This window comes from Triticum urartu, chromosome 6, assembly GCF_003073215.2.
Source record: "Triticum urartu cultivar G1812 chromosome 6, Tu2.1, whole genome shotgun sequence".
Taxonomy (NCBI): Eukaryota; Viridiplantae; Streptophyta; class Magnoliopsida; order Poales; family Poaceae; genus Triticum; species Triticum urartu.
In genome coordinates, this window is record NC_053027.1 from 419,304,769 (window position 1) to 419,320,617 (window position 15,849).

Consider the following 15,849-nt stretch of genomic DNA (forward strand, 5'->3'; position numbering starts at 1 on the left):
TATCCTTATGTTGATTACAGAAGGGACACAAGTCTTGGTGCGGGAGTCCTCTCCTGGCTAGTCTATCTGATGTCCAACACCTATCTCTGAATGCGAGCAAAGTGAAGAAACGACATTGCAGCGAGGCATTTGATTTCCAGGTGAAGTATGATGCCGGTGCCACCTCCCTCCTCCAGAACTTTGTAGTGTAGGCTGAGCGGGCCAAAAACTATCCATCCTTCTCCCAAGACCATCTAAGTTGGTCCCTAAGAAACATGCTTAATTAGGGCAACCTGCTCCACCGCTTCCCAGACCAGGAAGTATTCATGTAACAACTCCAGCTCCAAGTCCGGTCCAACATGCATCCCATGCCCAGAGAGCATTCTCGAGCCCATCCCTTGCTCTCCTGCTCGCCTAGTCCTCTCATGGATTCGATCATAGATCCTGGGGACCATCTCATGTACTCGCCAACCGGATACCCATAGGTCTTCCCAAAATAAGGTTGTCGCGTCGTCGCCCACAGTCATGTGTGTAGTCGATCTGAATAGTGCCAAGGATTCTTTCGACACCTTCCACGTGAACTCATTCCATGCCCGCGAGGTGTCCGAGCGGTGCAACCATGACCAGCGCGCCTGAAGAGAAATAGTGAGCCATTTGAGGTTTGGCACGCCCAATCCTCGTGCCCATCTTGGCGAACAAACTACCTCCCAAGAAACCACACAAGCTCCACCTCGTGTTTGGGCTTTGCCACACCATAGGAAGCCCCTACATATCTTGATCATTGCAGCAATAGTCTTCGGCAGTATATCCAACGTAAGCATGGAGTGGATCAGAATGCCACAAAGTACAGACTGGACAAGGAGGAGGCGCCCACTCTCTTGCATCGTCGCTGCACGCCATGTGGGCAAACGTGCCGCGAGCTGACCCACCAATCCATCGAACTGAGTTGTCATCTACTTTTGTAATGTTAGTGGTAAGCCTAGGTATTTGCTGGGAAAAGTTCCTGGTAGGCATCCGAGAATCGTGCAGATCCTGGCTACGGTCTCCGCATTGCACCGAATAGGCAGGGCATTGCTCTTTGTCCAGCTGACATGGAGCCCGGACGCTTCACCATTGTCCCTCAAGATGGTTGTACACACTTGCATATCGATCTCCATCGGCTTCAAGAAGATCCGTAGCTAGCTGAAAAAGCTTTTGTAGCGGCTCCATGATCAAGATGAAGAGCATCGGGGATAGCGGATCACCTTGTCGTAGCCCGCAAGTATTAAGAACCATCCGCACACCATTTACCAAGACTTTCCTCAAGGAAAGCTCCTCGATGGCAGTGGCGTACACGGGGAACAAGCGGCCGGTCATAGTCGCCAGTGGCCATAGTGGCAGGAGCCGGATCCTCTAACATGCACAAAGGAAGTCAGAAAGCTACGGTGAACTTTGTGTATAAAACAAGGAAGGGGTGTCAGGGAGCTAGCACTATGCATGAATCACTGTACACGCGGTATTTCCTTAAACCATGATCTAACACAGAGATCTACAAACAATAATTATCTACAGTAATTTTCCAAACAGTGCCGTGAAGAGATGTCAGGGTACTGTAGCTTCCTCTGACTTCCCTTTGTATGTCAGAGGATCTGGATCCATGATGGCAACGCTCCATCTATTGCCGGCCCGGCAACCCCAGATCCTTCATAAACAGAAGCAGCCGATCAAGAGACAGGTCGAGCAATTAAGCATGTCATATCCTAGATATATTTTTTAAAATATTTGGGCCTCCTTTGGTTTGGAGGAATTTTGTAGGATTTTCATAGGATAGGATTTTTATAGGAAAAATTTCTTCAGAGCTCTTTGGTTTGTAAGAATGAAATCCTATTCCTATGAAGGAATTCTTTTTATCCTCCACATTTCATAGGAAAATAAACATTAGCCTAGACTCAATGGAAAAAATCCTATAGTGTGAATCAAAGGGCATCTCCTTTTCTATTCCTATGCATAGGATTTAAGATGCATGTCATCTTATTTTCTATGATTTTTCTATTTCTATAATTTTTCAATCCTATTAACCAAAGGAGGCCTTGAAGTACTCGTTGCTGCCCCGTCGTGGCAGCTGGGCACAACGCATGTGGTTGAGGCGAGGCCCGCCGCGCGCCCATGCTGCCAGTGCCAACGCGGCGTGCAAAAGCGACGCTAATGCGGCCAAAAATGACCTTTTTGGTGCACTTTTTCGCCTTTCCGGGGGCGCTGCTACGCATGCAGATCACCGGCCGGGATCCAGTGGATCCCCGCTGCTCCTGCACGCCACCTCCACTAGACTTGCATTATTGGCAACAACAGCGCGGATCGACAGCCACACGCTTTCAATCAGCGTCTTGATCTCATTCCAACAAGTTGGTCAAGGATTAGATGCCGCCCTCCATGGTTTATATTTATATACCACTACTATCATGGATTAAGGAGTAATACATGTCTTTAGCCAGGGCACAAACACACAAACGGCAGAAGATTTCCATGTTGATGCAAAATGCCCAATTGTCTCAAGAACGCAATTTGTTCTCAGCTCTACAGACCGGCCGTATAGATGACAGGCTTTTTATCATCCCAGCATCTAGATTCTAGAGCATGGCACCGCCACCTACAGTGGATGCATGTTAGCCAGCGCACGTTCCTTCAAGCATCTGCATATGGACCGGAGATAGCCACTAGTGGTAGCCGAGGGAAAAGCGGTCGTGTGTCGTCTAGCTAGCATGGCAGCGCAGAGGACGACATCAAATCTCGTTGTCCCGATCTTGGCGACGCTACTTTCGCAGTTCAGCGCGCGTGGGTGACGCGGTACTGGCGGATCCTGGTCGATCGCTGGTTTTGGCTGCTAGAGGGGTGAGCGAGTGAGTGATTGGGTAGCGTTCAGGACGGTGGTTAATGGCCGGCGCCCCAGGAAGCATCCAAGTTGAAGAGAGAGGCCACGAGGAGGGAAGAGGGATGCATCAAGTTGGAGTCTGTCTTTATTGTCGGAGCCGATGGCGCCCATGCTGCCATGCCCCTGCCCTCCGTCCATCACTTGCCCATTTCATGCCCATCACGTCTCCAAATCCGGCACGAGTTTCCTCAGACTCGGAGGCTCAAGGGAATATTCGGCAAGATTACAACAAGATCAAAATGTACAAAATGATTTATCGCTATGATATGTGGTCTTCCCCCAACCCTAGACGTTTAGATGAAACTCTCCTCTACAGACTTCACCAACGAGTTCGTGGATTCGCCTACCCTCTGCAAGCCGCTCTGGCAGGCGACGACGAGGAATGGAATTTCAGTGCCTCCGCTTCGGTTAGTAGTTTAGGCTAGTTTTTCCTAGTCCTCGCAGGGGTGGTGCTTCTTCGTCGACTTTGTCTTCCGGGCACCGATCCTCTTCGAGTTTGTCTGTCTGGACGTAATCGATGAAGCTTCGGTGTACATTTTTATTGTCTCCTTGGGGCGGTGAGGTTAGGGTTTCTCATCATGTGGCGAGATTTGGTGTCAGATGCTTCAGATCTATCCAAAGGTTCAACAACGACGACTATGGCTCTAGGGTGCTAGGGTGCTAGTCTTTAGAAGCATGTGCACGAAGACTCTCCGACTGTCATCGACAAGATCAAGCCGGCTCCAATATGAGAGCGTCGACAACTTGTTGTGGAGGTAGTAGTGATCATTCAATGGTCTCAGAATCTTAATATGATTTATATTATGTTTGAGATGTTTTGTATTTTCGGTGAACATTTATAATAGATATATCATGTTTGTCCAAAAAGAAGATTGTGATGGCACACCTAACTCACGAGGTTAAATTCTGTGAGGAAATGAAGTGTTAATCATCAGTTGTCACGACAATTTGTGTCCACTGTGGAAATTATAGAATGGCTAATATTTTTGTTATATTGATCCGATCCTCATAGAGGTAGGAGTATATGGGGGTGTTTGGTTTCAGGGACTTTTTTGTGTTGGGACTAGAAAAAGTCCCTAGCAAACCAAACAAGGTAGGACTTTTTGGGACTTTTTGCTAAAAGTCCTTAGAAGCACCTCCTTAAGAGTCTTTTTTAAAAAGTCTTAGGGACTAGAAAAGGTCATAGGACTAGAGAACCAAACACCACCTATATAAAATATATGAGAGAGGGGTAGGCTTGCAGTACAACATCACGTTTTTAAACCAATTTTATCTCTAATAAATATTTATCTTTAACTCTCAAATATTATATCTCGAACATTCCTTCTCGGTTGTAGCGGGAGTAGATGGCTGAATTTAAAGTCTACGACAAGTGAATTTAGTACTTGCGTACACTATATAAATATTGTATTTCATTCTTTCTTCCGGTGGGACGAGTACTGTATTGTCATGACCAGCTATGTAGCCATGACAATGCTAGAGTGGATCAGAGTCTCGTCCTCATGCCACTTTTCTGTTTGATACACCTTCATCGCGTTTTATTAAGCTCCATCGTAATTTAGATCAAAATTTGACCATCTATATAACTAATACTTCCTCCGTCCGAAAGTATTTATCGGAGAGATGGATGTATCTACGCGTAGTTTAGTTCTAGATACATTTAATTATTTTTATCCATTTTTCTGATAAATATTTTCGGACGAAGGGATATGCTCAAAGTAATACTGCCTCTATCCTAAAATAAGTGTCGCTCAAAGTTGTAATAAGTGTCGCTCAAAGTTGTAATAAGTATTTTGGGACGAAAGGAGTATTATTGAACTTGTATTTGAAAAAAGAATTCTCATCATATAAATTTTACGACATACTATTTGTATTTTACTACCCCCGTCTTGGTTTATTGGCCCCCTTCATATTTTATGTCAAATTTTGATCATAGATTTAACTAACAAAATACTATGTTAATACATATCACAAAAAGCATATCATTGGATTCGTATAAAACATAGGTTTTGACAAATACTACTATTTTACTGTGAATAAATTATATTTTATTAGTTAAAATTATGGTCAAAATACAACTCTAAATACGAGGGGACTAATAAACAAAGACAAAAGTAGTATTAGTTAACAGTAAATACATGTCTCAACTTTATACTAATTTTAGTACAAAATTATACTAAAATTAAGACATTTATTTTGGGACGGAGGTAATGTTAGTTAACACTAAATATGAGAGCCCAATAAACCTAAACCCTGACCGAAGTAGCTGGCACACCGCAGCCGGACATGGGTCAGTCAAGGCGACTACGCTATAGACACGGAAAAACCTCATAAATCCCCAGAAGTAGTAACCTTTTTCCTTTAATTAGTCAACACCCGAACAACCACAGAAAACAGGAGTGGCATGCCCATTCAGCCACAGCACGACGATGGTGGAGTTCTTTCCAATCAACACAACCCTTTTGCAGGTCCGTACTATCATCAAAACCATCACGTACTACAAAGCCACGCCCGAAACCTAGCACATGTACCCGAACGGCAAAATGCATGGCAGCCACAGCCCACAGGGATGATAGATAGATCAGATCAGATCAGGGAGGGAGAACAATTGACAAACATGGCGCGACTCACGCGAGCGAGACGCAGCGCCTACCACCACGCGCGTCAGGTCGGCAAAGTACGCACGCACACTTGACCGGCCTCGTCTGACTTAATCGCCCATGCTTAGCGCCCCGGATCGCCTCCCGGCGGTGGTATATAAACGCGCGGCCCTTCACGTTTATCTTCCACGCATCGATCCATCTAGCATTCTAGCTAAGCCGCCGTGTACAGTTGCAACACGCACTGCGGGCGATCCATCGCCAGCCCAGACCATTGACCCGCATCTCGGGCGACGCGCGCGAGCAAGGGAGGGGGAGATCGATCGATCGAGAGTTCCGACATCGACCATGAAGGTGCAGTGCGACGTGTGCGCGGCCGACGCGGCCTCCGTCTTCTGCTGCGCCGACGAGGCCGCGCTCTGCGACGCCTGCGACCGCCGCGTGCACCGCGCCAACAAGCTCGCCGGCAAGCACCGCCGCTTCTCGCTGCTCAACCCGTCGCCGTCGCAGATGCCGCCGCCGCTCTGCGACATCTGCCAGGTCAGGATCAGATCAACATAAGGATATCTGTCCCTTGTTTCTTGCCGTTCATGATTGCCGTGAAAGTGGCGGACGGGAGGTTAAGTCGAGTGTGCTGGGCTGCAGGAGAAGAGGGGCTTCTTGTTCTGCAAGGAGGACAGGGCGATCCTGTGCCGGGAGTGCGACGTGTCGGTGCACACGGCCAGCGAGCTCAGCATGCGCCACGCCCGCTTCCTGCTCACCGGCGTGCGGGTCTCCTCGGAGCCGGCCGCCTCCCCCGCGCCCCCGCCGTCGGAGGAGGAGAACACGAGCAGCCACTGCTGCAGCGGCGACGACGACGCGCACGGCGCCAGCAGCGGCAGCAGCATCTCCGAGTACCTCACCAAGACGTTGCCCGGGTGGCACGTGGAGGACTTTCTGGTCGACGACGCCACCGCGGCGGCCGCCGCCGCCGCCGCCGCTTCCGCCGGCTTCTCTTCAGGCGGATCGTATCAGGTTGGTGCCACTGAACATTGGTGCAGATGAGTAGATGTTTACAATTTTTTTGGCACGTTCCGGATCGAGAAAGCTAGAAACGCGGCAATGTTCCGGTCACGTCTGCATCCACATCACTGCACCCAGTACAACCATTCCATTATGGGGATGGTTAGTAGTCATACGTACTACGCTCATGTTTCGCAGCTTGCACACACGCTGGTCCAGGGTGTTGTAGTAGCGACAACATCCTCAGAGGCTCACCTAGATCCACCATTTTGGACACAAGCAAAATTTACATCTCCTCTGACTAACTTGGCTTTCGGTGATGCCCGTTTGAGCAGGGAGTAGCTCCCAATTTCGCGGTGCACGACGCTGGCTACCCGGCGGGGTGGATGAGGCAGGAGCATTGGGTGCCGCAGATGTACACGGAGCTGGCCGGCGGCAAGAGATCCCGGACTTCGGCTGCCAGTCCGCACTGGTGAAATATAAGTGTCACCGGCGGCACGTCTGTGTTATGCACTGGATCGGAGTTAATATGCTGGAGTACATGACTGTAATACTAGATGATGTTGTTTCGGGCTTAATTTCTGGGTTTTGCGCTCCCTGGGCGTCCTCATTCCTCGGGATGTTTGGGAGCGTTCGTGCTTTTTGAGGCCGTGGAGAAAATCTCCGCTCCTTTATGTGCTTTTCTCCTAAGTTTTTGCCCCTAATACGCGAATAAGGGAGTCGTTTTCCCCTCCGATAACAGTTTGGTCAGAAGTTGAATTTCTGCAGTTGTTTGCACTTGAGCGTGTGCTTGGGTACCGGTTGCTTGATTGACTGTAAATGGCGTGGAGAGATCAGACTGAAGCTATGTGACGGTGTGCAATGAACATGTTGCAAATGAAGCACCCACTAGCTAGGTGTGGGACGACGAATCTTGTGTCACATAATCGGACACCCTCCAGCACCCCAGGGCAAACCTCCCTCATCGTCCGATCAGGTGCAACATGCGGTACACGATGTGAAGTACTACAACATGCAACAAGTTGCATCAGTGTTGCAGCATATGAATACAAAGATGCAATACCCATCAAAAAACCAGTACACCATCAATAATAAGATGGAATGCAAACGTCATTGCAATCACATCAACTAACGCGTCGCCCACGACCTTTCTTTATGGATAGCACTAGACCATGAAGATGCGCGTTGCCGCACCCGTTCATCCTAAGAAAAATAGAAACAATAAAGAAAGTTTGGATTATAAAAATATATGATGAAATTTCATTGATTCAAATTACAATATTTTGATATGGGTGGTGGGGCATAATCATCAACCGGTAATTAGAATTGATCCACAGATCACATAATTGCGTTTGTGTTCATGATTTTCCTATTCAAACTATAGCTCGAAATAGCTAATTGAGAAATAGACAGCAAAAAATGTACAAACTCCAAACTAAGAAAAAAAATCTAGAGACTATCTTCTGAAGCTAACATCTGCTCTTGCACATAGTCCAACTCTCAAGGTGAGTTCTCGGGTGGAATGTCTCCAACTAATTGGCTATCTTCTCTCCAGAACTACAGAATACATACATAGTTACCAAGATTTTTCCAATACAGTGAGTTGACATGGTTCCTATAAATTCCGTTCCTTGAATGGATTTTTTTTCGTTACTGCAACTGATTCAAGAAAAAGGACCACAACATTTTGATTCCCTTTTATAGTTCCATGACCCATTCCTTCAAGTCAGAATGTGTGAAGAAAATGGCAATCCAAATAAAATACTATCTTTGCAGGGAAAATTAGATATGTTACTCTCCGAAGCAATCAAAGTATATGATGTGATGGCATGAAATTTTGCATCATTTAACGGGAAAATATTTCATTGATAATTCTGTCATCGTCATTTCTTCTCTTTCCACCTATAAGAATGTTGTCGGAAACTGAAAGGTACCTGCAGTACAAGTTTCGTCACAGTAGTTCTCTTCTCACACAAAATAGTTTCATCAGAATATTACCACGAGTATATTTGTCTTTTCAGATCGGTTTCGTCTACATGATCGAGGATGAATTTATGTGTGTACAAGCAGAGAATAAACACTTCCATCAAGCTGCAATCAACACATTGTTTTCAGCATAAATAAATAAATCATGGGAACAAAAGGGTCTCGAGGGAAAAACAAATTCATGTTGTACCAGATCTTCTGAAGGCAAGTGAAATTGGTATAAATGTTGAGCGATGGCTCCAGTTTGATCATTGGTTTCAAAATGTGATGGCTTACCCTTGGATTTAGCTCTCTATCTTTTGAGCACGGGTTGCAACCTGCAACTTTACTATCAGAAACTTGACATAAGGTTGGACATTTCCAATATTAGGTGCTCTGCTCTTCAGTCTTCACCTGTTTGATCATTTTGTTGTAAATTATGCCAAACTCTGAAACCTGCTAAAAGGCAAATCAGAAAAGGCATATTAAAAGATCGAACAGGGTTCTAAGAAAACACTGAAAGAGCTCAACGAGGAGTGAAGCAACAGGAAGAGGAAAGTCAAGTGGACATGTTGGTCACCGCTTGAAAACTCTTTGTATCATCGCCAAGCCACTCCCTGCTCCTAGATGACAGATTATACATGGAACAATTCGTCTCCTCATCTATGGGAAACATGGAACGGCATGGAGGCCCATGCGCACCTAGGAAAGCTGGAGAAGGACACTGACGGCGTGGGTCGCCACCGCATGGTTGAAACTAAGCAGCTCGCGGACCAGATCTAGAGGAGACGATCGCCGTATGGATGAAAAGAACAAAGAACCTAGGCTGATTCATATCGCGTCGAGGTTCTGAGGAGATGAGCAGAAGAACGGCCACATATCGCGTCGCGGCGGCGCTGAGGAACGCATGAAGAACACCGGTTCCGGAGAGACAAAGAGGCAGGGCATGAACGGTATGGGCCTCAACCATCCATTTTTGGGCCTACGTAGGCTGGCCCGTTCAGTCGGCCTGATTAATGAGAGGATTCCCAGGTCGCTATGCGGAGCAGCGGCCCTGCTACGGTGAGCCAAAACGACCAGAGGCACCGTGTGGCAGGATAGACCGATCTCGAACGTCATTAGCCTGATCTGACGGCCGAGAATGTTAAATTGCTGTGAGGGGTCCTAGGTAGCTGTGTTATACTGTTTAGCAATTGCGAGCCATATTGTTGATGCAACAAAGAGGACAAGGTGTGGTGTAAAATTCAAAACCATACACCGAATTATGACCATAGAGAGCCTATTTGCTAATGGGTATGGTGTGAAACACCTCGCATGCCTCCTCTTCATGGTTTTCGTCATGTAGGCTACATAGGGAGCATCCCTTGCACCACTTAGAACAAGTATAATAAGATGATGTAGACGGGGTATAGCAATTGCCATATCAAATTTGTGTTGAGTTGAAGGAGAGAAGAGAAACAGACTTCCAGTATGCCATAACCCTTCTACCAACGAGCGCAAACCCACCACCATTGACGTGGTTTTGCGCCCATCGGTAATCTTTGGCCACTAATGCTGAAAAACTCGCTAACAGGCACCAGACCCATTAGCGAGGTCCAACTGTAAGTGCATCTAGGGGGCTCATTGTGGGTTTCGTTGATTCATGGTAATTAGATTAAAGGGACAATTATTTTCTAAGTAATGATTCAATTTAGGTCCCAAAAGATGTTTTGTTTGTGAAGATGGTGTTTGATCCCTCGGTTTGTTTTTTTATTTTATCCCTCGATTTGTAAGGAACAAGTGTTGGTATCTTTTTCAAGGATTGATTTCAATGCAAAACTAGCATGAGCAGGTGGTGCCATTGATCTACAATAGAAATATGAAAAACACTAAGACATGTATTCATGAAGAATAATTCACATTAAATTTTTTAATAAGAATATTAGTCCCATTAAAATCAACATCCCTCCATCAATACTTAGTGATTCAAGATCCAAAATCAACATGTCAACTAGTGAGCTTTTGCACACTAATAGAAGACTAGATCACTCGGTAAACAACAATTGCTAATCGTACCTCTACACGACACTTGTTTGTCGGGGACATCACATGCCACGCCAACTTCTATGCCTCCAGGCCCAAAACTATTTCGATAACCATGATAAGTTAACCAATGCTTCGCTCGTAGGTGTCCGACACAAACACACCATGTTAAGGAGAATTAGTAGCACCCTAATTTTATAGGCCCACCATGAAAAAAATACTTAACATGTGATGTTGCAGCAATTGGGAAGGCGGTTTTACTTGACATTCTTTGAGGGATCACCATACTTACAACATCTACCATACAAAAGAAGGGTGCCTAAAAAGGAATAACTTTCACAAGCAGTTTATACATGTGTGATATCGTATAGCCCCTTTTTGGTAGTGCATGGTGATCTCCATCTCCACGTGCGCGGCTGTCTCATGGTGATCTCCATCTCCATGCAAGGTTTTCCTCATGGTGATCTCCATCTCCACGCCTCGATGTTAATCGTCAAGTATTACATAATATACCATGCTATTACAAACTAATAGCCATGAAAGTAAATTACATTAAAAATCTTCTTATGTTGACACACAGATCATTAATTAATAATGGAACAACCATATGGCTCCAGCAGGTTGCCGTACTCACCATGTGCAGGCCATGACATAAAAACATACATGCAACATTCATGGGCTAAAACTATACATGCAACATTCATGGCCTATAGCAATTCACAAGTATTCCCTACAAAAACAAGTCAAACGTTCTATGACTGAAGATAAAACCATCTAAAACTCTATTTTGCAACAGGATTTTGGCCTCCAATAAATTTCCTTGATCTGCAATGCTTCACCCGTCCCAAAGGGAGGATGGACACAAGGAGAAGGCAAGTACTTCATTTAAGACGCTACATCTCCATGGATAGAGTTTGGACATAGACACACCCGCCTAACTACACGCTAGTAGGGCCGACCATTGGCCTGTTTGAGTTGTGCTCCCGCATAGGACCCCCAATTAGAGTGAATTCCCCCTATGTGCCTACCAGAACATCAAGAAATACTTCATCATTCCGTTTTGGGCTTTGGTCCCCTTGTGGACCTCGTGGGCTTGTTGGTCTCTAGATTAGCCAAACTAAACATTTCGATCTACATGAGCGGTCAATTGGTTTATACTCAGCGGCTCAACGCCCTAGCACTTCTTTCTTTTGGTACACAGCCTAAATACTTTACTAATTTAGAGTTTTTTATGTATAATTATGTTAGTGTGTATACACAATATTGAATAATTCTCATCAATTCATCTTGATAATACTATATCGAATCACTATGTTAATTGATCATTTCCATCTTTTGTGTACATGTGCACCTGTTTATTAATTTTGTTTTTTTATCTTCTATTGTGAAGTGGAATTTTTTGGGGTAGATATAATTGGTGATTTCATTTAAGAAATACTAGATCGCTGATGCTTTTCGGTAGATCAGGAGGTCATATTATTGTTTTTTTACAATTGGTATTTCACAATTCTAATTTTTGTACAAAATGATATTCCCTTCGTTCCTAAATATAAGTCTTTCTAGAGATTCGAATAGGGACTACATGCAGAGCAAAATGAGTGAATCTAAACTCTAAAATATGTCCATATATATCTGTATGTAGTTCTTATTGGAATCTCTAGAAAGACTTATATTTAGAAATGGAGGGAGTATTTATCTAAAGTTATCATTAAATGATAATATACTTTGATTATATTATAAGAATATTTAAAATTTTGTGGGGTTGTTCCGCATCTCGCACCGGGACCTCAAATTTTTGGAGACGGCCCTACACGCTAGAGTGTATACAAGGTCTAGAATGTTGTCGCAACAAAATAGACGCACACAAGAACTTAAAATAAAAACAACCACTCTATCGTGCTCGCCATTTACATGTTGTGAGTAGTCCACCCCCTAAACTAGGAGTTCTTGATAGTAGCCAAGATGTAATCTCTCCAATTTGTAGTTCAATACAATAGCCATACGAGCGGCCCTACATTTTTATGCTTATCATGTGATGAATTATTTCTTTATGTTCAAATTTTTTATGTCGTACAGCTGAATTATAGATGCATATTTCTCTCCGGTTATATGCCTAATCTTGGAAATTAAAGAGGGGTAATTAGTAGACAGACAGAGAGAGAGAGGAAGAGAAAGAGAGAAGTCTGCAATAGTTAGGTCTAATCTTGCAAGTAAACTACCGCAGTGACAGAAAGTGAAAAATAATTGAATTTTATTATTGCCACTAAGGATAAGTAGTTTTATGAGGAATGAAATGATTCATATAAACAAACGTATGTCATCTTTACTCATTTCAATAATCTGTGTTTACACTTAAAAATTTGGTTGGTGCAGATACTATCTCGACTTACAAATGGGTTATTAGATGTGGGGAGGGTCTCGACCTATAGGATTATGGAGGTACTGCCTACATAATATTAAAACATAAGGCTAGTCATAGTGGGAGTAACTTAGCTAGTAACATAGCATACTCCAAGAAAATTTTGCATATGTGGAAAGTAGTTAATGAGAAATAGTAACATAATATGTTACTGTAACATAGCGCTTTCCAAGACAATATGAGTCTACATGCTAATAAATAAAGTAATCTATGACACTACTAATATGTTATTTTGCACTATGCAGGTAGAAACTTAGACTAGTGTCATATGCATGACACTAGTATAAGTTACTCCCCACTATGACCAGCCTAACATATGGTTGGCATGAGCATGAAACATTTCAATATGCACTTTTTCACATGACTATGTTACTTGTGGCATTTTATCATACTCGAGAGTTACACTTGGTGAACCGATCAACCCCGATCGAGTTTTTAACATAAGAATCACCTTCCAACAACTTTTTTATGAACTTCATTTTTATTTTTGTTTTATCCCTAAAATGCAAAAATATTATCTGTCGCATTATATTTTAATTGTTTGTGCAATTAGCAAGACTAGCCTGGTTGATACCCTTGTTGAGTACACAAGTGAAGTTTTATTTGTGTTGCAAACACTTATCCCTGCTGCAGAACACTATTACCTCCATGAGTTTGTACCTTGATTTCCATGTAAGGGAAACTTACCGCTTGCTACAAGCTCTTGCATTTGGGAGCCCGACTCGGTGTTAGACTACGTACCTATCGATCAGCAGGGAGATCATATTTGCCGCCCTCTATGACAAAGGTCAACTTTAGTTATTGGAAATAGGGCAATTTTGTTCATGTTTTTGAGGAATTTCTACTAGGAAAAACCTAGTATAATAGAAGGTTGAAGAAAGAATCATGAAATTAAAATATATAGTGAAATTTAGAAATATGATCACAAAAAATATTTGTGTTTTCAAAACAATTGTCTCTAATTCTAAAAAAGCATGTACTTTATCATTTTCTTAATTAAAAAACAATAACAAATTAACATTTTTAAAAATATGATTTTTAAATTGTGAATTTTTTGAAACTTGGTCATTTTCTATTATTTGAATATTTTTTATTTCAAAAATATTTTAAAAACTGCAAACATGTTTAAAGGAAAATACCCCCCCCCCCCATTTTTTAATAAGAGTAGGTAGAACCGATATAGAAAACAACATGAAAATGAGAAAGAAAGACATATAGTAACCTCCTAGGAGCTTCCTGTTACCAGAAAAACCAAACCATGTGTTAAAAAGCAATGTTACCCTAATGGGCGGCTGAATCGCTAGGTCATGTGTGATGGAGTGACACTTTGAAGCAGAATGTGTCTAACACGGAAAAGGGAACCCAATTTCATGAGTTTTCTCCTACATTTGTGGCTTCGCTGGCGAGGCCATGTGCTCTTTCCCCCTCTGCTGCTCTGGCGACAAGTGGTGGAGGAGACCCCGGTTCTCCAACTCAGCCGTGTACTTAGGATTTGGATGTGTGTTTCTCACGTCGTCGTTTGACCTCGGCGGTTGGAATAAATTTTCCCTAGTCCTGGCTCCATCTCGGCAGCGCCATGGCGGCGAGTGTCGGTGTCAAAACCAGCGAATCTCGGGTAGGGGGTCCCGAACTGTGCGTCTAAGATTGATGGTAATAGGGGACAGGGGGCACGAAGTTTTACCCAGGTTCGGGCCCTCTTGATGGAGGTAATACCCTACGTCCTTCTTGATTGATATTGATGAGTATGAGGATTACAAGAGTTGATCAACCACGAGATCATAATGGCTAAAACCCTAGAAATCTGGCCTGTAAGATTGTGATTGCCTCTATGGACTAACCTTCCGGTTTATATAGACACCGAAGGGGACTAGGGTTATACAAAGTCAGTTACAGAGAAAGGAATCTTCATATCCGAACGCCAGGCTTGCCATCCACGCCAAGGAGAGTCCCATCCAGACACGGGAGAGAGTCTTCTGTCTTGTATCTTCACGGCCCATCAGTTTGGCCCATGTCCAACACGTCGGACGCCCGAGGACCCCTTAATCTAGGACTCCCTCAGTAGCCCCCGAACCAGGCTTCAATGACGAGATGTCCGGCGCGCAGATTGTCTTCGGCATTGCAAGCCGGGTTCCTCCTCCAATCACTTCAAAGTACCTTACTTAAAGAGCTATATTCGGTCTTCCATTTAATGTCGCACCCATCGACTTCTGTGCCTCCACACCCTCTACTTCCACATGTCGAGCGAATACGAGAGGTCGGGGTATTTTTTGCACATAACCCCCTGGCCACATAAGAAAGGCCTCTATTTAAAGGGATTGGATCTCAGATCCATTCCACACCCAGCGAAAAATCCTTAGAGTCTTGCCAGGGGAAACCATTCAACATGGCTAGGGTCCCCAGTTCTTCCTCCCACCCTCACGGCTCCAGAAAAGGTGATTGGGAGATGTTCTATATCCCATGAGCAGTTGATTAAGCTCCAAACACAGGGGTTCCTTCCCCCCATGGATCTGGTCCCTGTTCGAGCAGGGTCGACCTCCTTCACAGGCGAAGTTCTGGCGGAAAATTTCCCCAATCCAACCAGGGGGGAATGGGTGTGCTTCATATCATACTTGTTGAGAGGCGTCAGGTTTCCAATCCACCCTTTCCTCCGTGGACTCCTGGAGTATTAAGGACTCGAACTGCACAACCTCACGACAGTCTCTATCCTGCACATCACGGGTTTTGTTGCCCTTTGCGAGCTTTTCCTGGGCTGTGAAGCCCACTTTGATTTGTGGAGGAAGCTATTCTGCCTCGTCCCTCACAACCAAGAGGGGTCGATATTCGAGGTGGGCGGCGCCGAAGTATGGCGCATAGCCGGGACCGGATACTTGTCCGGCACGCCGAAGAAGGCACCCGAAGAATGGCCCTCAGAATGGTTCTATATTGAGGACGTCGCTCTCCCCGACCCAGTTCGA

At 44.5% G+C, this 15,849-nt stretch overlaps 1 protein-coding gene across 1 annotated transcript; it reads left to right on the forward strand.

The window, feature by feature from the left end:
- Positions 1-5,504: 5,504 nt before the first annotated feature.
- LOC125512202 (B-box zinc finger protein 20-like) lies at positions 5,505-7,256 on the forward strand. The gene is made up of 3 exons (XM_048677285.1): positions 5,505-6,027; positions 6,133-6,501; positions 6,825-7,256. Exons 1-3 carry the CDS (start codon positions 5,608-5,610, stop codon positions 6,963-6,965), a joined length of 930 nt encoding a protein of 309 aa, XP_048533242.1. The 5' UTR covers positions 5,505-5,607; the 3' UTR covers positions 6,966-7,256.
- The last annotated feature ends 8,593 nt before the right edge of the window (positions 7,257-15,849 follow it).

What these genes read in the sequence shown, in the direction of transcription:
- LOC125512202 (XM_048677285.1), top strand. Translation starts at nt 5,608, where the DNA reads ATGCTTAGCGCCCCGGATCGCCTCCCGGCGGTGGTATATAAACGCGCG. An exon ending in CGCTCTGCGACATCTGCCAG is followed by an intron (nt 6,028 to 6,132) that starts GTCAGGATCAGA and finishes GCTGGGCTGCAG; the next exon opens with GAGAAGAGGGGCTTCTTGTT. An exon ending in CTTCAGGCGGATCGTATCAG is followed by an intron (nt 6,502 to 6,824) that starts GTTGGTGCCACT and finishes CCGTTTGAGCAG; the next exon opens with GGAGTAGCTCCCAATTTCGC.